Source organism: Phoca vitulina, unplaced genomic scaffold (assembly GCF_004348235.1).
Source record: "Phoca vitulina isolate PV1807 unplaced genomic scaffold, GSC_HSeal_1.0 scaffold45, whole genome shotgun sequence".
Classification (NCBI taxonomy): Eukaryota; Metazoa; Chordata; class Mammalia; order Carnivora; family Phocidae; genus Phoca; species Phoca vitulina.
Window position 1 is genome coordinate 10,108,972 of NW_022589748.1, and position 22,769 is coordinate 10,131,740.

Consider the following 22,769-nt stretch of genomic DNA (forward strand, 5'->3'; position numbering starts at 1 on the left):
ATATGTACTCCTCGGTTGTAGAAACTGTGAAAAACTTCAATGCCCAATGCTCCAATCTATCCACCCACAAGTAAAAGAACAGCTCTCCCAGGTGGGAGGCAGGGGGAACCTCCATCAGGACATGCCTAGTACTGTCCTCCCTCATCCCTCCCTGACCCAGTACCCCCCCCCGCCCCCCCCAGATGACCCACACACACTGAAAGAGCAGCCAAGGGGCCTCATTGTAACACTCATTTTTATATAAATATCCGCAAGTCATGTTACAGAATAAGCCCCAGCGGGGAAAAAAGTCAACGTTACGTTTCTGTTAAACTGAGCCCTGCCTTCTAGGTCGGGCCCCAGCCTGGGGGTGCCTGCTGCTTTGGGAAGGCTGGGGCTGCCGCCGAGAGGCTGCTGAAGGAGCTGCCTGTGTGGCCCGCCCCCGGGCCGACCCCCTTCTTTGGTGTGTGGTACATGGTGACCTTCTCTGCCCACCTCCCCAGCCTAGGACAGGGTTCTGGGGAACAGGGTTCTGGAGGGCAGGGCCCAGGAGTCCTGGGGGCACTTGGAAATGGAGTAGGGGGACTGAGCCACTAAGAGGTGGAGTCTGAAGCTTAGAGATTGAGCCTTTTGGGGGTGGTGGCACACAGAGGTAACAGGAACAAGTGGGGGGGGGACCTGGGCTGTCAGCCAAGCAGGAAGCATCTGCCCTTCTTTCCAGCCTAGGTACCCAGGTCCCTTCCCCTGTTGCTCTGTCTCCTGCTGACTCCATATTCCCAGGGATATAAGCCCTGGGTTCCTGCCTGTCCCCTCCCAGCTCTCCCTCTACAATCCCCCCTCCCCCCACAGAGAGGCCAGAGGCTAGGAACACAGCACCAGTCTGAGGATTTAATTAACCAGGAAGGGGGATTATTGGGAGGGGCACCCCTGTAAAAATGTACAAAAGGTCTGGGGGGCTATGTGGAAGGGGAGATAAATATGTACATGGAACCCCCCTTCCGTTAGCCCCTCCTCCCCCAGCCCTGAGAGGGCATGAGGACTTGGGTGGTAGGTGAAGGGGAGGGGGGGCACTTTGGCCTCTGGCTTAGTGAGCCCTTGGGGAGGCAGGCCAAGGGCCTAGGGGCCCTCAGAGGGGGTGATGGTGTACCTCAGGAGATCACGAGCTACGACCTCTGACATGACCCCCACTCTCACCTCTCGTACACACACACACACACACACACACACACCCCTCTCTCTAGAGGCTTGTGACCTCTGCCCTCCCGGTGACCCCAAGGTCCATCTGATGCTTGATCTTGTGGGGGTGGGGGCTTCTGCTCCCAGGTTCCATGACCTCAGAGGTGGCTGGTGAGGTCGTGACCTTTGCCCTCCAGCCCTGGCTTGAAACCTCAGCTCTAGGACCTTGTCAAAAGGAAAGGGGGATGGAGCTTTGCCCCCCCCCCGCCCCTCCCCTCCCCTCACCTGTCAGCCCGGGCCGGGCCGGGGGCCCTCGGTGGGGAACTGGGCCGGGGGGCGGGCACCAGCGGAGGCGGCGCGCCCAGAAGGGCTCCCGGGGGGGTCTTGCTGAGGAGGTGAGGGGTTCCCGGGGCCGCGGTGGGCGGCGGCGGCGGCGGCGGGGGCGCCAGGCGGCCGTACAGCAGGGGGTGGGCCGGCTCCAGGCCGTAGAGGCGGGCGGCGGCCACGGCGCCGGGGCCCGTCAGCTCCTCGCCGGCCTCGTAGAAGCGGGGCGGCCGGGCCAGGCGGGGCGGCCCTGCCAGCCAGGTGGGCTCCAGGAAGCCGGCGCAGCGCTCGGGGGGGCTAGGGCCCAGAAAGGGGGGCGGCCGGGGCCTCTCGAACAGCAGGTGAAGGCCCTGGGGCCCGGCCGTGGCGGCGGCGGCGGCGGCGGCGGCGGCAGCAGCGGCGGCAGCGGCGGCGGCGGCGGCGGCGGCGGCCTCCTCCTTCCGCTCTTCCTTTACCCGCACCGACTCCTTGGCCGGCCTGGCCCCTTCCTCGCCGGCCCGGGCCTTGGGAGTAGCGGGAGAAACGCGGAGCTGGGGCCGTGAGAAGGGGAGGTCCCTGGGGAGAGAACGGAGGGCCTCCAGCGGGCGGCGCGGGCGGCGGGGCGGACGGGGTGCACGGGGCGGGCAAGCACACCTGTCTTTCTCCTCCTTGGGGAGAGAGGGCTCCCTCCGTTCCACAGGCCGCTCCTTGTCTGAGCCTGGTGTCCGCGCCGCCTCAGGGGGCCGGACCCAGGCAGGAAAGGCCAGAGGACTGCGGTGCAGGCGGCCCCATGGGTCTGGGGGAGAGGCGAAGGCTGGCGGGGCCCCTGGGCTTTCTTTCTGGGCAAACACGGCGCCGGAGTCTGGACACAGGGGGGAAGCAGAGAGTGACAGGAGCCGCGAGGAGGAGGAGGCCCCACTCGGGGACCCCCCCCCCCCCCCCCCCCCCCCCCCCAAGCCCACTGCCAAGCCGCCCGCCTGCCCGGCCCCACCCGTACTCACTGAATGTAGGGCTGCCCAGGCCTCCAAAGGCCCCGTTGGAGAGGGCAGCCAAGGAGGCGAAGCTTGTGGGACGCCCAAAGGGATCTGTGGGAGGAAAGGGGGATGGTCAGAGCACTGGGCTGCCGGCTCTGAGCAGGCACCAAGGGACCAAGACTGGCAGGGAAGAGGCAGCTCGGGAGCAGGCCCCAGAGCCCCTGGCTGCCTGGTCTTGGTTGTAACAACAGGGTGCTGAGCACTCCCTCGGGCCTTGCAAGACACTGAGCTGTGACGCGCACAGTGTCGTTTAACCTCACAAACGACAAGCCCCACGAGGCAGACAGGACCGCTCCCACTTAAAGATGACGAAACAGGCTCAGAGAGGTGAAGTGACTTGCCAACGGTCGGTCATCTAGCCAGTAAGTGGTACCCCCCAAGCCGGGGCCTCTGTGACTCCAGAGATCAAGCTCTAACCCCACAATCCCCCACACCAGCCCCCCAGACCAGCTCTACAGCAAGCCATCCGCCTGAAGCTCCCTGCCGGCTTCCGCCCACCTGACATGCAGGGCCCTTCCCGACCTGACCCTAGTCTCATGCACGTAGCCAGTCAGAACAACTAACCTATTTATTCCACTACGGGAACGCCCCTCACACTTCCCTCTTCCAGGAACACCTTCCCCTACGCCATCAGGCTCCATACCCTCCTGTCGACCCAGACCCCGGTGAAATCTCCCCGCAAAGCCCGCCGAGACTGCTAGGAGCCGGAGCCGGCGCCGACGTTCTTCCCCGGGCCCGTAGAACCTTCCTCCAGCCTCCTCGCCCAGGTGGCACACTACCCCTCGCACTGGCTAGTTCAGAGAGCATCTGAGCTGGCAGAGCCTGGCAGTCCCTCTGCCCTGCCCTATCCCATTTCATAGGTGATGAGATCAAGGCTCAGAGGGATTAGAGTAACTCGTCCAAGGTCACAAACCTAGTGATCTTATTTCTGGGGCAACTTCAACCCCCATTCCGGCTGCCTCTCTGGTCTAATTTCCATCCCCAGCTTGAGAACGTCTGAAAGTCAGGGACCAGGCTGGGGTTGCCCAACATGCCCTTGGCTCTTACCAATGTGGGTGCTGGGGCTCAGAAAGGGTCCGTGGGCCCCGGGAGCTGCCGTGAAAGGGTTGGCTGCAGCGTGGACGGCACCTGGGGCAGAGAGGTGGGAGATTCTGGTGAGGCTGAGTGGGCGCAAGGTGGGCCTTGGGCTAGAGACAGGGAACCTCAAGCCCCGAGAGGGCTGGCCAGACTCACCAGTCGCAGTGAAGAGGGAGGCAGCCGGGTGGGAGAGCTCCTGCCCAGGGGGCAGGGCCCCATAGGGCCCCGGAAGGCAGGGCAGGAGGTCGTTCCGAAAGTCAAGCTTGTGGGAGTCGCCCTGCATGGGACAGGGAGAGGGGTGGTGAGTGAGGAGCCAGGTGAGGTCCCGCTCTTGCTCTTCCACCCCTAGGTCCCCTCCAAGGGCTGGCTGGCGCCAAGATGGGGCTTGGGTGCCTAGCCTCCGCCTCTCTCAGCGCCTTCTCGGACCATCCCCCCTAGGTAGCCAGAGAACCTAGTGCTAACTGTGAAAGAGCTCAGGCAGTGACCAGGGACAGGAGGGGATGTTTCTGGCCAAGATTCGGCCAAAGGCAGATGCCCAGGGCTCAGGCCAGCCCACTCGCCCCAGCCCTCCAGCCCCAGTACCTTCATCTTTTCCTGGTGTCTCAGGATCATGTAAGCCACGCGCACGTGCATGGCACACCACTTCCCTGGTTTCTGCCGCCCCAGAAGGATAACCAAAGGGAAAGGGAAGGAAAGAACGTTCACTCATCACCCACTCCAGGCCTGGTCCTCAGCCCAGCCTTTCCACACAACATCCCCATTCATCATCCCTACAACTGAGGGATGACTAGATTCATTTCATGGCCTAGGAAACTGAGGCTCAGAGAGATAAACTGCCTTGCCCAAGGTCCCATAGCCAGTTACGTCGGAACCCAGGTCTGTGGCATGTAAGCCTTGCCCTTTCTGGTGTTCCACATGTGGCTGCCTCCACGTCTTGGGCTGCTCGCTCAGTGGACTTCTCGCTCATTCCCAAGCAAGACCCGCCCTCAGCCAAACACCCTGACACCAGCCCCCAGCCTCATGCAGCCTGAGGTCCTCACCAAACTCACCCTCAAAGGTGGCCGGAAATGGTCGGGGATCTGGGGATGGCAAAGCAGAGATTGGCGGCGATTCAGACCTGTTTATTGTCCTGGGCACCTCATCTCCATAGTCCCTAATCCCCACCCAAACACTGGAGACCTTGTGTGGCTCCCTCACGCCCTTCCTGCTCCTGTCAAGACCCCTTTCCCCATCTTTCCCACTCTGGGCATCTCCCTTCCAGCCTTAAGTTCCTGAATCAGACCCCAAGGACGTGCCCTGCTTGGAAGACTGGGGAGTGGGTTAGCGGGCAGGCAGGACAGGTTTCTCAACCAGAGAAACTCTCCTATTAACAGCTTTATGTCATGAGGCTCTGCTTAAGATTTCTTTAGAAAAAAACCTTTACTGCCACTACAAGACACTGCATGACATCTGGTCTAGTCTCCCCTTTAGGAAACACATCCTGTGCTTTTCCCGATGTTCCCAGAACCACGGGCTGGAAGGCTGCTCCCTGTGCCACTTCACAAAGGGACAGCTTATCTTTTCATTGTTTTACGGACAGGACTTCCTGGTATGATGTCATTTGAAAAAAAAAAAAAAAAGATTTTTGTGACTTAAAAGATTTGAACACTCCTACAAAAACCACTGTCCTAGTGATCTTATTTCTGGGGCAACTTCATGAAATTCCTATTCCTCGTGCCTGGGAAACCTTGTCAGTTACAGCCATTCCCTCTCATCAGATTCTCAGGGATACCCCCGATCGTACATTAAAGGGAACGATCAGTGGTTTGCTCTCAATCAACCCTGCTCTCCCTCAACAGATACTCTAGTTCCCCCAGGACCTGCCTCGGCCCCCCTCACCTGTGTCCCCTTTTGGGGAAGCCCGCTTGGCACTGGCCCCAGTCGTGGTGGCAGCTCGGGGTTCGTGCTCTGGGAAAGGGGAGGGATCAGTCAGGAGAGCTGGCACCAGGCATAAAAGGGGTCTGGAACCAAGGCTGGGGGCTGGGACAGGGAGGGAGCATGGCTCTGAAGAAAGCTGGGTCCACAAGGGGAGGGCAGGAGAACAGGCATGGCTTTGGGAAATGGAAGAAGGTATGTGGATCTGGGGGGTGGGGGGTGGGGGGTGGGGTGTGTGGTGTCTGGGTTTGTAGGGGGTGGGAGGTGGTGGTGTTTGGATTGGGAGCTCACCTTGGGCTGGAAGGCCCCCTGCAGGGAGCCAAAGGAGACAGCCGGCGGGAGGCCCGGAGGTAGGCCGGGCACTGCGGGAGGGAAGGCCGAGTACGGCTGTGGAGAGAAGGGGACTAGTCCAAGCCGGGGTGGAGGTGCAGCCCACGTCTGGTCTGCCCATCAGTCCTCGGGCCTCCACCCTAAAACCCCCCAGGGAGCTGTCCCAGGCTCAAGGCTCTTGCTTTCGAAGCTGAAGACTGGACCCCAACAGTCAGGGCCACACACCTTGAAGCGTCTGTGCCCACACGCCACGCCACACACACACACACACTCACATTATGCCGGAAAAGGCCTTCCATCTTTCCTGGATATTTCTCAAACTAGGGAAGAGAAGGGAAGAGTAAGCTGCCAGCCAGGGACCCAGGACCTTCCCCTGGAAGCCACGCCCTCCCCCCAGTCTCCGGGCCTCATCGCTGGCCCAACGAGGAGCTCACCATGTGGGGGCCGTGGGGCGGCAGCAGGCCCGGGGGGTAAGGGGTGAAGTGCTGGTGGGTGTGCTGGTGCGTGTGCTGGTGCTGGTGGTTGTGCTGGTGGAACTGGAAGGCCAGGGGCCGGGCCGAGCCCCCTGCCCCCACCACCTCGGGGCCACCCTGGGCATTCAGGTAGCGAGAGTTCAGGTCCTGGCCGATCAGGTCCTGCTCTGTGGGAGGGGAGGGGGAGAAGGCTTTAATGTCTGTCGCCACCAGGTCAGCCTCCTTGGGCCTGGGTGACTGGCCTTCCCTTCTGGCCTTGAGCCACTCCCTCCTCAAGCCCTGATATCTGTTGAGGTCCAGATGCCCCAAAGCCGACTGGGCCCAAGCCCGGGGCCATGGCCCCCCCCGCCACCCACCCCGGCCAGGACCCCAAACTCACCAGAAAGGGCGTTAGCAGCTGAGGCCCCAGGGTGCCCTGGCACCTGCAGCAGGGGTGGGGGTGGGGGCAGGGTGGGGCCAGGGGAGAACAAGGAGGGGTGGTGGGGTGGTGGGGGGGGCCGCAGCCCAGGAGGGGGAAAGCTGTGGGTGGACAAAGGCAGGGGCAGTGAGGGCGTCGGGGGCCGGTGGGTGAGCTGCGCGGACGAGGAGGAGGCAGATGAGGAGGAAGAGGACGAAGAGGATGATGAGGGGGGAGGCTGAGCCACGGGAGGGGCCAGGGCCTTGGGGGGCGGCCGTGAAGAGCTGGGGAGAGAAGTGGGGAGATGAGTGAGGGGTTGGGAGGTGCCAGCTCTGACGGGAGGGGGTCAGAAGCCTGGGCGATACCTTGACCCTGGTTCTCCAACATGGAAGGTGGTAGAACCCGGCCCCCAGGACCCCCCACCCCCACCCAGGGAGCCCATCCTCACACTGAGGTACCCCCCACACCCGGCAACCCCCTCTCTCCCCCTCTCTAGGTCTCTTCCACACAGCTGCCTTGGACGTCTCCGGCCACATGACTTGCCCTTTCCTGACTCAACCGCAGCACAAAACACGTCACTCACTTTGACGCTTCATTACAACAGGCCACCTGGGTTCCCACCCTAAGACAGTGGAAGCAGCACCTCACTAGCCTGGCCTAGGCGTCAGACGACCTGAATTCTAGGCCCGTCTGGCCATTAACACCCTGGGTGACCTTGAGCAAGTCACTGCCCCTCTCTGAGCCTTAGTTTTCTCAAGAACAAGAAAAAGGACGGTAACGATGACATTAATAGAAACAGCACCGATAATAGTAATGGTATCAGTGACTCTTACCCTTTAGCGAGCACTTACTGCAGGCCAAGTGCTGGCACCTGCTTTACACGCTAATCCAAATCTCCACCATGTCACACCACCTTCCCAACTGCTGCCGCATCCACGTAACCACCTGTACCGTTTACTTCTTTCTTTCACTTAACTCAGTTTCTTGCTTTTTTACTGAGCCTCACCCAAGCAATACGTGGGAAATCAAAGGGTTGAGGTACTAATCGTGTTTTTCTAAAGCCCATTAACAGCTAAAAAAATTTGCCCCCGTAACAGCTGAAATGATCTCGCATGTTGGTAACAACACACGTACGCACTTTGGGAAACACTGAATGAACTCATCATCGATCCTCATGATGGCTTTACCAGGATAAAGGTACCATTACCGTTTCTTTTTTACAGAAAGGGCAAGTTGAGGCTCAGAGAGATTAAGTGGCTTGTCAAAAATCACACAGCCGCTAAGTGGCGGATTAAGAATTTGAAACCAGATCTGGCTGACAGCAAAGCCAGCACCCTTAATCATCATGTCAGCATTTCCCAAAGTACGTTCCGAAGAACACTATTCCTAGCAGATGTGTCTTGCAAAAAGGTCTCATCAGCACATAAAGTTGGGAATCGGCACCAAGCAGGCTCCCCTGCACGGGAACGCCAGGTGAAACGGTTCTGCTAAGTCCTGTCAGCAAGTGATCACTTGACGTTTCTTTCACCCAGTGTCTCTCAAGCTTTTCAGCCTCAGAATCCTTTTTTCAAGTCACATCCCGCAGGTACCCTCCCATGTCCCAGCCACACAGGGGTTGGCGCCCAAGTGGCCAGGCCCTTGCAGAGCAGACCAAACCCCGGACCACCCACCTGCCAGTGCTGAGGTCCAGACTGCTGCCGTAGGGAGAAGTGCGGAGGCCGAAGGGCGAGACCCGGAGCTGCAGCTGGGGCTGGGGGGGGGGGTGGCAGACTGGGGGTGGCCGGCAGGGCTGCAGGGGGTGAGACAGGAGGCCGAGGGGCCGGTGGAGGCGGTGGTTCCTTCGGGGGGAAAGGCACTAGCAGCGGGTCGGGCCCTGGGGGCTGTTCCTGGCTCCGCTCCAGGCCCGACACTTTAGGGACTACGGAGAGTTTTGCTTCACAGTTCCCATTGAAGGCGCCGTGGGGGCCCGAGGCTGGGAGGAAAGCACAGCAGATGTACTCAGCTGAGGCCCACACTCCCCCAATTTCCCTCCCTCGTCTCCAACCCCAGCCCTTAAGACCAACCTTTGCTGGTTGAGACAGTAAAGGATGGGTCGAGGTCATCATCGGAGACCTGGGGAAGAAGGGCAGGGACAGGGTCAGGTTCTGGTCAGGCGAGGCCCTCACCCAGGAAGGCTAACAGCCCCGGAGCCTGCTAGGAAGTGGCAGTGGGGGCAAGTCTATTCCGTCAGCGTAGATGAAATCCAGCAAAGACTGTGGGCTTCGGGGGGCCTGTGCTTGGGGAGAGGGGTAGGAGAGCTGAGCCTGAGAATTTGATAGGCCAGGAGGACTGAACTGAGGCGGCATTTACGTTGCAGAGAAGTAGGCACATCAAAGCCAAGACGTCAGGTACCGCTAAGCGCTGGTCCACGTGCCTGCCTGCCTTACAGATCTGTTTGGCTCACGCGTGTCAGCAAAAACCTTTTAAACTAACTGCTGATATTTACAAATCCACGAATTGCTCATAAACACTCAGACTTGCAGGTTCTCTTAAGAATTGGCTCCTCTTCTTGCATGGCAACAATTAGCTAGGACCAGACAGTGCTCACCTCCTTTAGACAGACAAGAACTCTGGTTTACCACAGTCCCTGTCCAGCCAACTTTTTAAACTAAAACAAGACACACATCAGGGAATACAAATTCAGTTGTTACAGGGGTAGAGCATGAGTTGCTAGAACACATTATTTCAAAACAAGCAAATCTGACCTAACGATAAACTGAAATGCAACATTCTAAGACACGTTCTTACGCTGACCACAATGGTTTAGTGTCCTCGCTGCCACAACCGTGGTCTCTGCTCAGATTCTAATCTGTGAGAGACTAACAGCAAGCAGGAATGACCAGCTCAGTTCGACAGCCACCTGAATTTCTGTGGAGAACCACTGGTATCTCCAAGGGCTTTGGAAAAGATGGTACTCCAAGGCACAGGCTTTCTATTCTTTGGTCAACTGGCTCTAGTTACCAAAGAAAAAAAGTCTTTTACCCATTCAATCTGCCCGCCCTCCGACTCCCCGATCCAGTCATGGCCCAACCTACGTTCCCCACTGAAAGGCAGGCTCTGTCTGCCGCACATAGGAGACCTCTAAGCTGGACTTCACTTTACAAATTACAACATTGCCCACCCAACAAGTTCTAGCCCTACTCACCCTCTCGTCCAGATCGCTTTCTGCATCACACTGGGGAAAAGGAAAGACAGGTGTCACAAGAGGGAAGAAGAGTGGGGCCCAAGGGAGAGAGGGGACTTTCAGAGAGGAATTGAGGGGGGGGGGGCCAGTACAGGTGGAGAGCACTTACTATGTATCCAGCTTCCACAGAATGACGGGAGGAGGCCTGAGAAAGACCAGAGTCCAGACATAAGGAAGGCTGACTGGCGAGGCCTTTGGATAAAGTCTAAACTCCCTAGCAAGGAACTCAAGGCCCCTCACGACACACTCTCAATCTCTTTCTAGCTGCTTCTGCTATGGCTCACCCCTGTTCCCAACGCTCTCGCCATTTTCTGAATATATTCTCACATCTCTGTGCTCTTGCTCAAAACAACTTTGTGCGTTTCTCCTCTTAGCAAACTTATGACTATCCTTCAAGGCCTGACTAAGACATCCTAGGGGGCTTTCCCTAACCACAACCCTCCTCCCATCCCCCAGGCAGAATGAGTGGCTTCCTCATGTGGGTTTCTGCAGCATCTCTCCCAGATCTCTGCCTTCTGTAGCTTCTCAGGTTTTGATCTAGGTATTTGCTCAGATTGTTTCTTTTTTGCTAAACTGCTATTGCCTGGAAAGATCTGAGACCATATCTAATTCATTTAGAATTCCATTAAGTCTAAACATCTCTGATTAATCAACATGTTTGAAATAGACAAGGCCAGCCAAAAGCGGAAAAGTCTGACTGTGGGCATGTCTCCATCAGACCTGGATTGAGGAGTGAGGGCTCAAATTTGCTCTGCCTTCTTCTCTGCTATTTGAGAGTAAAATCACTGTTTATGATGGGCAGTAGCACTGCTGATGGAAAACAAGTCTATATGAAGGACATTCTATCCAGAGTTTTAAAGGACAAGGATCTATGACAAGCTCACCTCTTTCCTTCTCCGTTTATTGGGCCATTTTCGGGCCCGATCCCCAGAGGGCCGGCCAGGCTCCCGATCAGAGCTGTCCCCTGGCTCCCCAGTGGCCCCACTGGAACCCCCCCTCTTCCGCTTCCCAGAATGCTTCAGCCGATGTTCCAGTCGCTCTGGGGGCTGAAGAGATGCATCCTTCTGTGGAGGAGGAGGTGGGACTAAAGTAGATGGAGAAAGAAATCTCCCGACCTCTCTAGGGGTGACCAAGCTACCAAAGTGGCTCTCAGGCCGGGTAACCTGGCTGGTCCCTGGAGACTAACTCTACCTCCTCCCACCCCAGGGTGGGGCGGAGACCCGGCCAGAGGAGCCGGTTGCTCTGGTTTGGGGTGCCAGCATTCCCCCCCCTCAACTCCACCCACTCCAGGCACCATACTCTTCTCTCCGCCCCTCTGAAGCCCCCAAAGGTCCCCAGCTCCATCAGGCCCCACCTGCAAGGCCTCAAGGCTGGCGAAGCTGGCGATGGCGAAGCCATCGATCAAATCCTCCTCCTCTTCTTCCTCCTCCTCAGGCTCCTCCTCGGCCTCCCCGTCGTCTGCGCCCCCCTCCTCCTCCTCCTCCTCTTCCTCCCCGCGGCTGCCCGAGCCGGCAGGCCGCTTCCGAGCTCGGGGTCGCGGGGGCCGAGGCCTGGGACGGGGCCGCCGTCGTCTCGGGCCTCCGGGCCGCTCTCCGGACGAAGCTGACGACCAAGGCCTGGCGGGCGGTGGCGGCGACGAGGAGGACGAGGAGCCGCGCGGGGCGGCCAACAGGGCCCGGGGCGCATCGCCGCCGGGACCTCGGCGGCGCCGCTGCTCCCGGTCTCGGTCTCGGCGCGAGCAGCGCCGCCGCCGCCGCTCCCCCTCGGCGGCCCAGCCCGGGCCCGGAGCCGCGGCCGCTGCCGTCTCCATGGCGACCGCCCTCAGCGCCGCATCCGGAGGCGGCGGGGCCCGAAGCGGCCTGTCCGCAGGCCCGGGGTCGCAGGCGCGGCGCTGGCGGCTGCACAGGGACGAAAAGGCCACGGCTTCCCCTTTAAAGCAGGATCTACTGGCCCCGAGCTTGCCCCAAGGCCAAGGCCCGGGGAGCCGGCGCCGCCCCCGGGGCGACAAGCCCGAGGGCCCCCCCTGTGGGGCCGGCGGGGCCGAGAAGGCGAAAACGGGGCGGCCGTCCCTTTAAGGCGAGGCCTCAAGTTGTCCAGCCCCTGACCCCTTTAAGACGACCCGATGGTGTCCAGCCGGCCTAGTGCGGTGGCCGCCCCCTGCCAGGGGTCGAGACAAGTCTCCCCGAGGAAGAGGAAGGGCCACCCCTTTAAAAGGGACCGAAAGCTCGTCCCGAAACGCAGACCTCCCCTTTAAAAGTGTCTCCAGTCCTCCGGCTAAAAGAGGCCACCCCTTTAAGGAGTCCAGGGTCCTCCAAACAGCAGGCCGCCCCTTTAAGGGCTCGGGAGTTAAGTTTCTGGTCCTCCACCAAGCGGCCACTTCCCCTTTAAGCTGAGTTTAAAGAACTTCTTGCGTGGGGGAGAAAAGGAGGTGAGAATCCCCACTCGCTCCAGCTCTCCCAACAGCACAGTTCTCAGTTTGTCAGCTTCTGTTCGATGGCTTTCCCTTTAAGGTTGCCGATGTAGTCGGCCGAGTTCACCGGCCACCCCTTTAAGGAGATTTAAAGGGGCCTCCTCCAGACCCGGCTCTTCCAGCCTCCGCCTCCGGTCGCCATGAAAGGCTGGGGGGGGGGCGGGGCCGCGGGGCCAGCCCTCCAAAGCCCCGGATGTGAGGCAACGGTGACGGGTAGAGCTTCTCTGTCTGCCGACATAAAAGTCTCTTCCTCCTTTCCTCCGTCTCTGCCTGACTTGCGCCGTAAGGGATCCGGAACAGCCGTTGGGAGGCGGGGGAGCTCCAGCGCACCCTCCTGTTTTCTCCTTTGGCGTCTTGAGCCTCCTCTCCGCCAGGACTTCCCTGCCCCTCCTCCCTCTTCCTCCTCAGCCTACGCCTCCTTCCTCTCTCGGCCTCCTCCCACTCTCCGCCCCCTTCCCCCTCGCCCTTCCACAAGCTTAGTCGTTGATAGGTTGAGAAGTGTACGACAAGGCGAAGGGCGGAGTCAAGCTCCGGGGAGTGGGCAATATGTAACCGCCCTCAAATCTTGGATTGGGTATACGTCAGATTAGCCCCGCCCCTCATCGGGTCTTGTGACTCGACTGGTTAGAAGTAGGCGCTTGGGGCGGTCCCCCAGGTGACCCCGCCTCTTCCTGCTCTCTGTTCATTGGTCCGTCTTCAGACAGCGCCGAGACCAAGAGTCGTGATGTAGTGCGCGAGTCCTAGGGGCGGTTGGCCGCTTGGGGGCGTGTGGCCGCGGAAGGTTCCTCTCGACTGCCAGTTACGTCGTCTCCGCCTTTCCGCCGCTTGGCTTAGCCCACAGGCCGCCTGGCTTCTCGCGCACGCGCGTGGTGGTACTGTTGAGCGGCTGGCAGCTCAGCGGGATCCCCCGCGGTGCCGGGCGGCCCGAGCACGCGGCGTGCCTTGCGAGCGCCAGACGCGCTGGGACGGAAACTGCGTCCCGTTATCGCTCCCTTCAATGGGAGAGTGCTGGCTTGTGGTGTCCGCGTGCTAATAAGGAAACAAACACCCTGCGTTCGTGCGCCGGCTACTTTTGTCACATGTTAACTCACTTGGCAGTAAGAATTCTTTTAGGAAGGTACTGCTATTAGCCCCATTTTACAGAGGGGGAGGGGAATTGATGCACATTTCGTTTCCTACACAGGATTTGGACTCAAGCCTAACTCCACAGTCTGTGCTCTTAGCCACTGCTCTAGTCTGCCTCTAAGTTTCAAAAGATGGAGAACGCCACTTCTGGCCTCTGGTTGCCTGGGTTACCGTTTTAATGAGGACATTACATTATAACACTCAACTTGCTTGCTTTTTTTTTTTTTTTAAGTAATCTCTACACCCAACGTGGGGCTTGAAGTCATGACACCCCGAGATCAAGAGGTGTGTGCTCCACCAACTGAGCCAGCCAGGCGCCCCTCAACTTGCTTTCTTATGTGTAAAATGGGTGTAATTCCCTTTCACAGGGCTATGTGCAAGTCAAGTACATATGACAGGTTGTTGGAGGTGCTCAATTACAGCTGATTACTTTTATCTCTTGAATCCAGAAGCAAGTCCTGGCCTGCATGTTAGGAGGAATTCAGAGCCATCTTGATCAAGGCCTTGGTCCACTCTGGGTCCCTCAGTCTCCTCCTTGCTGTAAGTGAAGTTAGAGAACCCTGAGCAGGGTCCAGGGTCACAGTATCTTCTGGAGCAGGTTCCGAAGTATCCCTCCACACAGGAAAATTCTCAAATCAAGGAAGTAGCTCCGATGACCATTCCCCCACTTCTTCCTGTACCCAACCCTCATTGTCTTCCCTGGCACCTCCCCCATTTCCCAGTCTTTGGGGGCCAAAGTAGAAACATCAGGCAGTACCCTCAATCAATCTCAAACTCAGCTAGAGACATACAAAAGGATCAGAAACATATCGAAAACTTTACTAGAAATATAGAGAAAAATATATAACTGCCCCAGATGCTTCAGGACGGATGAACAAACAGATGGAGCTCCTAGGTCCGATGGGGCCGCTCCCTATCCACTTCCTCCTCTTCCAGGAGTAAGGCATCCAGCTCCTCCAGCCGCTGCTGCAGCAGAGGTTCCACATCTGGGCTGGGGGCCAGGCTGGGGGTAAGGGTCCTGCCAGCTGCAGCCCGGACCCCACGAGAGGGCCGCCGGGATCGAGGAAGGCTGCTGTCCCGAAATTCTACAGCCCGCCGAAGCTTCTTTGAGCTGGTGAAAATCAAAGTCCCGTTGCGCTCCCGGGGTTCCTCAAAGATGGTCTCAAAGGTCCTGGACCAGGCAGGGAGGGGTGCTGGTTACCAGCATGGCCCCTGGTTCCAGCCTTCCCTCTATCACCCCCAAGCCTTCAAAGTTTCTCACCTCCTGGTTGTAGGCGACTGATAATTCTTGTTGGTATAAATTTCTTCTAAGCTGAACTCCTTCTTGTTCAACCTGGGAGCAAAGGGCAGAGGCCATTGAAAAACCCAGGGCCATTGTACCCTGGAAAAAGGATAAGCAAGGCCTGGTCTATATTTCAGTTTCTGGGACATGCTACGGCCAGGAGTGCTGCCTAAGGCAGACAGATAGTTCTAAATGCAAACCATGTCCAGACCAGATTGACTCCTCCAAGCTGGATTGTGTTCCCTGAGAGGAGACAAAGCCACACTTCAGGGGATCTGAGCCTACAACCTGTTTGGCCAAGGCAGCTCCGTGTACACAGAGCCACTCACCTGATTGGTCGAGGCAGCCCCATTGGTGTAAGGTTGAGCTGAGGACGGGCTGGTGTCCTGCGTATTCTGAATCGAGAAACCTTTCCCATGGTCTGCAAAAATAGGGCAGAGGATAAGGGTGCAGCATGGCCTCAGGTTCCCACCTATCTCCTCCCCACATCTGTACTCCTACCTTGGTCTCAGGGTCTGAAAGCACCTGGTCCTCTGAGGCCCTTGGCTCCTTCCCCTTGGTTGAACCCAACCTGCAGAGAAGGTCAAGGTTCAGGGACAAATAACATTTATAGCAATATCCCCATCTCCTGCCCACTGGATAACAGGGAAGGAGGCTGAGCCCAGACTGTGCCAGGGCTTTAAGACGGGTTTATCGAGGGGCGCCTGGGTGGCTCAGTCAGTCAGTTAAGTGTCTTACTTCCGCTCACGTCATGATCTCGGGGTCCTGGGACTGAGCCCCACGTCGGGTTCCCTGCTCGGCGGGGAGCCTGCCTCTCCCTCCCCCCCACTTGTGCACGTGCTCGCTCGCTCGCTCTCTCTCAAATAAATTAATAAAATCTTAGGAAAAAAAAAAAAAGAAGGGTTTATCGAGAGCACTACCTGGGTTCTGCAGGTTCAGAGAAGGAGGAGGAAGATGCGGTGGACGAGCAAGATGTGACAAGGGGAGGAGAGCCTCCCACTCCTCCAAGAGGGAAGACCTCTTTCCGGAGACAGGGCCGAGGGGGTGGTGGGGCTCGGGCCATCTCTCCACCACCCACAGTGTGCCGCCGGGGCCGTGACCGGCTTGGCTGGTGTGGAGCAGGGGGCCAGCTGCAGGTATCTGGGCCAGGGGGCCCCAGATCAGGGCAGGAGTGGCTTCGGCCCAGAGAAGGCTTAGAGAGAGGTGCGGGGGGATTGTGGTCCTGGGCCCGCCACTGGCGGATAGGGGGCCGGGGACTGACAGATGCAGTGTCCTCAGTAGCCCCGGACTGCTCGGCCTCTGAAATGGCAATCTTCAACTCCAACTTCATGGGGGGTGATGGGGGTGGGGGCCGTGGGGCTTTGTTGGGTGTGAGGAAGATATCAGCAAAGCTCTCCAGCTTGGAGCGGACGGAACGGAAGAGGGGGGCCAAGCCCCAGGGACTGAGGCGGGGGCGTAAAAGGCTGGACGGCGGTGGGATCGATGGGGGCTCCAGTACAGGATCCCGGGCTGAGGAAAAGGAGAGGCTCAGGTGGGCATTCCTCGGCTGCAAGTGCCTAAGCCCTACTTCACTAGCTTCAGCCCCTCCCCCTAACACTAAGCTTTGCCCACAGAGGTAGAAGCCCACACCTTAAATACTGAGCCCTAAATTTAGGAGTTGAACGTCAGGCCTCTGAAGTCTATACCCCAACTTCACACACCAAACTGCCCTCAGGGAGGGAGATAAGCCTCACCCCCCGCCCCTGCCTTGCCCCTGCCCCTTTTAAGCTCAGCCAGGATTTTCCAGAGCCCTAAATCTCATCCCTCTGAGTCCTTACCTGGTGGTGGGGTCTCTGGAGGGTCTTCAGGCAGGGCAGATGGCTGGAACGGGGGATCCAGGTCCCCGGACGGAGGCATTGACTGGTGAACAATCGTCATGGGCTCAGCTCTGGGGTGAAGGGGCAAAGTAAAGGCTGAGGGAGCTTCCAGGTTCAGATCCCACCTGAGCCAACACCTCCCCCGTCCCTTAAGGCTTCAGAAGGTGCTACAAGGAAGGACTGGACAAGTAAATTCTTGATGCCCTTAGCTCTAGCTGCCTGGACATTTCGGTAATCCCTTCCCCAGCCCTCTTACCTTCTTGCTGGGATGAGGAAGTTGGGAGTCTCATCAGCAAAGCCCTGGATGTAAACAAAGGATGTTCTGGGGGAGGCAGGGAAGCCCCCTACGGCCTCCCTAGCTCCCCACATTCTGACCCTCTCAAGTGTCCAGAAGCCTGCCAGGATTCACACCAAAGACTTTTTCATATAGGTCTTTCCTCCGCATGTTCCATCTAAAATGCTGTTCTCCTTGCTCTGGGCAAAACTCATCCCAGCTGAACCCCTGACATCCTTACCCCCAAATTCTCATACCTCAGCTGGGGGTCTTGGACTGGCAATGTCTTCTAGCATCACCACCAGAGTGGGCTGGGGGGTCCAGTCCACCTTTTGTGAAGGGCCCTCCTCTGGGCCAGGGGTTGTCCTTGATCGCCGCCTCAGGGTAGAAGAGGGCCGGTGGATGCGGCTCAAGGGCTCTCGGCATAAGCGCAGTGGGTCGGGAGGCCTAGAGAGGAAACAGGAAGATCAATGGGGCTCCGGTATGCCCCTGGTTTACCCTCCATCCCGCCATGCTCACCTGGTCTGTGAGGACCACGTGGCCTGTTGGGGTGGCAAGGCAGGTGGCTGGCTGCGGACAGAATCCCGTTGGTTGCTGCGGTGCCGTGGGGTGGTGGTCTCTTCTTGGGGCACCAGGGGAACCTAATTGAGGAGGAAGTGTCAAGAACAAGATGATGAAATGAGGTCAGACTGGACAGGGCCTCCCTGAGCCTAACAGTGCCGTATGCCACAAAAGTGACAGAGATTATGGCTAGAATTCACTTAAGAACCCAAAGAAGTGCGTTGGACCGAATCAGTTCCAGGGCCAGATACTACAGCATCCTGAGCAGCAGTAATCTCAGCCAGGCTGTTTGGAGAAATGAAAAGGAGTGACCTTGGGTGAGTCACTGCCCTATTTGGGGCCTGCTTTTCTAACCTGTGCAATGGAGCCAAAGACCTCAGCCTGCTTCCCAAGAATTGCCTAGACGTTGGGTTGGGAAGAAAGCAAGGGTTTCTCATACTTAAGAGTTGTAGAGATGTGGTTCCAGCCCAATAGGGTTGATGGTGGGGAATGGGCACTGGAGACCCTGCCCAAATCTAGATTGGATTAAGTGAGAGCCAAGTAGGACTCTAGCATTAGGGAGGCTGCCTAGCAATGGGTGTGAGAATGAGGTATTTGGATCTCAATTATCCTCACTAGTGATCTGGTCTGACTTTGCTACTGAAGAGGGGGCCTGAGGGAGAAGGGGGCCTCTCAGTTCAGGGGGCTCACCATGTGGGCAGCCATAACATCTTCCAGCACCACAGCCAAAACCCGCCGAGAGGCCTTTTCCAAAGGTGAAGGGGTCGCTAGAGACTGCAGTCTCGGCCGTTTGGGGCTCCTGGCTCCCCATAATGCTCGAGCCAGAGGCTGGCGGCACAGACGTGGCCGGCCAGGTGGACTGGAGGATGAGAGAAGCAGAGGACGGTCGCCTGAGCCTGTCGTTGGCTCTGTGGTTTCCCCGGTACGGCCGCTAGGCTCCCCGTTTCCCGTGCTCAAGACAGGCGGGCGGGGTGCGCTCTCACCTGGAGTCCCCGGGCAAGTCCATGGGGGAAGCGGCGGCTCCGGGGAGTCCCTGGGGGATCCCAGGCTGCAGCCTGGGATGGGGGGGGAGCGGGGGAGCGGGGAGTGAGGGCCAGCCCCTCCCCTGGGGCTCCGCCCTTCATGGTCCGCCCGCGGCTCCCGGTAGCCCACGGGCCGAAGCCCTGGGGCGTGAAAGGGCGCCCCCGGCTGGCCGCCCGGAGCGGATGTCTTCCCGCTGCAGTCGCCCGAGATCAGTGGATCACCCGCGCCCTGACTGGCACTTGCCGGGAGAACCTGGCTTGCAGAGGCCCCAGTGAGCTTCTGGGGCCTTTGTCCCTGCAGAATCCGCCCTGAGATCTCCCGGGATCGGCTGGGATCCCGGTCCTGGGAGGCTCACTTTCCGCCGGATCCCTCTGTAATCCTCATCCACTGCCAGCGAGTGGCCAAGAACTCCGAAGCAATACTCCCACACACCGACGGTTCCCCCTCCCCGCCACACCAGATCCCCTAGACTAGATCCCTGCGGAAAGAATCCTACAGCGCGGTTCCTCCAATGAGACGCCGCGAGGATCCTCCTCTCCCTGTGAGTTTGGGCTCCGCAAAGCTCCACTCAGACAGGGGCGGCCCGAGCTTGAGCATCACGAACTCAGTCCGGATCCCCGGGGATCCACTGTCAAGCAGATACCCCCTTCACTCCAATCCCGGGAGGTCCCGCCCACAGACCCCCTCCTTTCCCCCCTCCCCGGCTCCCCGCCCCGCGCTCTCCCCAGCCCGGGACCAGATGGTTCAAATGTTTCCTTCCCTCCCTCCTCCCGCCCTCTCTCCAGCCGCTCGGTGCCCTCCCCCGCGCGCTGCTCACCGCCGCCTCCCGCGGATCCCGGGTCTTCGACGGCTCCCACCTCCGGCTCCTTTAAAACTAGCCTTAGCCAGCACTGCCCAACCGCCGAGGGCCTTCTTCTCCGAGCCCTCGGGCACCGCCCAATCGCCGGTCCGGGTCTTCCGGGGTGGTGAGAAACTAAGTGAAGCCACCTGGCAGCCATCTTCCCTAGGGGCAAGAAGCCAAATTGGGCAGCGCCGCCATTATAGTTGAGGGCAGGTAGATCTGTACCCGATGAACCGAAGTGGACCGGATGGTGTCATTTTCTGAAGGCCAGTCAGTCAGTGGCTGAACACCAGGCCAAGTTTCTTGAGCTACTGAGGCAGCTGTAGTGAATAGAGTGCCGCCACGTTTTTTAAGGGCATCTTCCGGTTCTTTCGTTCTTAGGCCAATAAACGTGAACTGAATACTAACGACTTGTGAAATTCCCAATTTCCTAGAGAGGCCTCACTGAGGGCGGTTCCGGTACCCTCCGGGAATCCTCAAGCGGGTCCCCAGGTCGCTGAGAAGATTTTGGGGCGGGACTAGGAGCCGGAGACTAGGGATAGTGCCAGCTCCGGCCCCAGTGTTTGCGCGACGTCCCGGAGAGCCCGGGCTGAGCCAAAACTGGGAGGAAGCTGGGGGCGTTGACTTTCTTCCCGGAGTTGTGGGGGTTTGTGTGGCCGGCGCCGAGGGCTCAGTATAGGGGCGTCATTGCAGGGCACCCGTAACCACCTTGAATTGCTCGGTGGTGGTCGGCAGCTTTCCTCTCTGAGTTCCGGGCTCCCACGAGCCCTGTTTCAAGGGAAACAGTCCTTAGTAATAGTAGTAGTAGTAATAGTGGTAGTCTTTAGTATTAAGGGATCGGGGGTGGAATCCCCCTGCTTGAGAGGCTGTATCATGAAACGTTTAAACTGGAGCTGGGCTACTGGTGGGGAGGAAGTGGGCATGCACGAACTTCTTGCACTGTGAAGGCGCCCCCACCGCCAAACCAGAGCCTGCGCTTCCACTAGTTCTCCTTCCCCAGAATTCTCTGGTCCAAACCTGTACTTATTTTCTTGGTGGAACAAGAAAGCCTGAAGCCTAGAATCCTGGGTCTGAGATGAAGGTGCAGAGTACCCAGCCCAGCAGAATTCTCTCTTCTGGGATTTAGTGGTAAAAGTAATGACACAGGATGATATGGAAAGAGCAAAATCCGTAAGAGCTGGTGTGGAAAGTGAAGACTCCTCCCCAGCTCTGTAAGCAAGGACTTATCCAGATAGCTCTCCCAGGACTACAGCCAACTCTTTGTAACACAAGGCCTGCAGGGACCTCTGGAAATCCATGATGAGACTTCTGATGAGGGTAGGCAGCAGCTCTTCCAGCTAGAGGTGTTCTCTCCCCTGGATCCCGGCTGGCTGTATGGTGCCTGAAGATGTTCCTTAGGGGTATGGTGATGCTTCCAGCTGTGAGTGCTTGGAGAACCTTCTCAACCTTGGTGAGTTGAGAGCCCCTCTGCAGGCTCTCACTTTTCTCTTAAACAGGTGCTTCCTAAGCCCCAGGGCAAGAAAAGCTTTCAAGGGCAGAGCATGCCTGATGCGAGTTTTGATTCTTTGGGTCTCCTGAAGAAGTCAACACGAAGGACAAAGGAAGTAGCCTAAGGAAAGGGCCTGGGCCTGAGAATCTGGTAGGGAGGGCGCAGCCCTAAGACCCTAAGTTGGGGCGCTGGAGTTCATCCAGTTGAAGTCTAATGTAGACTGGGGTGTCTTGGCCCTACGCCCAGGCCACTAATGGTGAGCCTAAGAGCCTCACGGTCTCACCTCTGCCTTCTTTGTGACTACCATTTCAACAACTCTTACCTTACTCACCACCTGTGTACATGCTCTAGGGCATGGCCAGTGTGTGCTGATCCAGTGGCAAGAGGCCCCACATAGCTTTCAGTGGGGCAGGTGATGTGGCTGGAGATTGACACATGGATGTTTCATTCTCCGGAAACTCTGGGCCCCTTTAGACTCTGGGCCTCACTTCTGCTTAACTGTAACGGGCCTCAGTGGCCTCACTTGTAAAATGGGAACAATAAACGCTGTCATGCCTATCTCAAAATCGACTTGAAAGATCAAGATCAAATGAGAAGTCACATCTGAATGTGCCTGATAAAGTCTCGGGTTACAGGCAAATGCGGGTGATAAAACTATCTCTCTCTTCTTTCTCTCAGAGTACACTATCCCTTCTGGCCCTCGAGCCAGCTCTGCTCAGTACCTTTGTCTGCAGAAGCTTCTAGGCTGAGCTCCGGATCACCCAGGGTAGGGCAGGTTGGGTTGGGTTGTGGCTGCAGGGTATTGGGACGGGTGTGATGGTCAGCTAGAGCTCCTTTGCTAAGAACCGCCCCTGAAAAATGACAGGAAGCTTTGAGTTTGGGTTGCTGGTCTGGTTGGCATCAACCATTTAACAAGATTTCAACACCTCCTACATGCTGTGCCTGGGGATAGACAGGTGCTTACCCCCAGGAAGTTGGAGTTTACGTCCCTGTATACAAAATTGGCATTGACTGCTACTTCCCGCAGCTTCAGCTCTCTTTCCCCTTAAAGGGCTTGTCCCAGCCAGGTGTCAGCAATTCCTGATCAATTTAATTCCCCAGGTGAGGAGCTTTCAAGACCCACCTCTGGGGGCTTTCCACTCTGGTCAGCTACTATGAGTTGCCAGAATTTATATTGGTCTGAGAAAGCTGGTCCTGCCTCTGGTCTAACTCCGCTTGCCCAGTTAGAGAGCCACCTGCCACTGGTACTCTATTTGTCCCCTTTTTCTTTCTTTCTTTCTTTTCTTTCTTTTCTTTCTTTCTTTCTTTCTTTCTTTCTTTTTTTGAGGGAGAGATGATAGGAAGATGTCAAGTTTAGACGAACTGAATGATAAAGTGATAGGGCTTATGGTGAGATGGGGAGAAGGTTGAGGAAAGTAGAGAGAGAATCAAGAAGGGTGAAGGGAGATGTCCATTAATATCTGAAACAATGGAATGTCGCTATACCAGTTGCCAATTTATTACCTTTCAGCTCCAAATTCATTCTTCTTGCCTCCTCTGTGAAAAGGGATCTGAGCCCTTTAAATATATTTTCTTTGCCAACTGGCAAGACAGCTGGGGAGCCATTGCAGAAAAAAAGGTGTTCGCTTCCTGGTTCCAGTGAGCCCTATTGGCAGGCTCCTGGGGTACAAGTGGGTTCCCCCGCTCCCAGGTTCTGAAATGCAGGCAGCTTCTCCAGTGCCAGGCTCCTGGTGGGCCCAGTGGCCAGCAGCTCCCCCCGGTATATTCCTTGGACGGTTCTCTGCTGGAGTGCCTCTGAGACACCTTCCTGTGAACAGTTTTCCCTGGCATCCCAGCAAGTTTCCCTGATTTCCAGCAAGTTCCACCAGTGGTGGCACCCCAGCAGCTTCTGTGCTCTCTCCAAAAAGTTCTGGATCTCACCCCAGGGAGGCCCAGGTAGAGG

At 57.9% G+C, this 22,769-nt stretch overlaps 2 protein-coding genes across 2 annotated transcripts; both read right to left on the minus strand.

Moving 5' to 3' along the window:
• Positions 1 to 223: 223 nt before the first annotated feature.
• FBRS (fibrosin) lies at positions 224 to 11,716 on the minus strand. The gene is given in 19 exon segments (XM_032431094.1): positions 224 to 2,034; positions 2,113 to 2,320; positions 2,460 to 2,543; positions 3,540 to 3,620; positions 3,726 to 3,846; positions 4,152 to 4,223; positions 4,619 to 4,648; positions 5,448 to 5,516; positions 5,775 to 5,870; positions 6,089 to 6,133; positions 6,248 to 6,453; positions 6,666 to 6,967; positions 8,354 to 8,445; positions 8,447 to 8,655; positions 8,747 to 8,795; positions 9,868 to 9,897; positions 10,016 to 10,051; positions 10,791 to 10,970; positions 11,261 to 11,716. Coding segments are annotated over 19 exon segments (2,964 nt in total). The 3' UTR covers positions 224 to 1,436.
• Positions 11,717 to 13,839: 2,123 nt separating this feature from the next.
• Positions 13,840 to 19,380, minus strand: PRR14 (proline rich 14). Its single transcript, XM_032430827.1, has 12 exons — positions 19,315 to 19,380; positions 18,458 to 18,529; positions 18,165 to 18,333; positions 17,433 to 17,554; positions 17,171 to 17,360; positions 16,896 to 16,939; positions 16,601 to 16,710; positions 15,704 to 16,292; positions 15,285 to 15,354; positions 15,113 to 15,204; positions 14,763 to 14,834; positions 13,840 to 14,672 (listed from the first exon to the last, which is right to left on the minus strand). The coding sequence occupies exons 2-12, from the start codon at positions 18,478 to 18,480 to the stop codon at positions 14,393 to 14,395; spliced, it is 1,761 nt and encodes a 586-aa protein (XP_032286718.1). The 5' UTR covers positions 18,481 to 18,529; positions 19,315 to 19,380; the 3' UTR covers positions 13,840 to 14,392.
• Between the last annotated feature and the right edge of the window lie 3,389 nt (positions 19,381 to 22,769).

Coding starts and splice junctions, on each gene's coding strand:
- PRR14 (XM_032430827.1), bottom strand. CDS start 18,480: ATGGACTTGCCCGGGGACTCCAG. Junction 17,555..18,164: donor ATGTTATGGCTGCCCACATG/GTGAGCCCCCTG, acceptor CTCCTCAATTAG/GTTCCCCTGGTGCCCCAAGA. Junction 17,361..17,432: donor ACGTGGTCCTCACAGACCAG/GTGAGCATGGCG, acceptor TTTCCTCTCTAG/GCCTCCCGACCCACTGCGCT.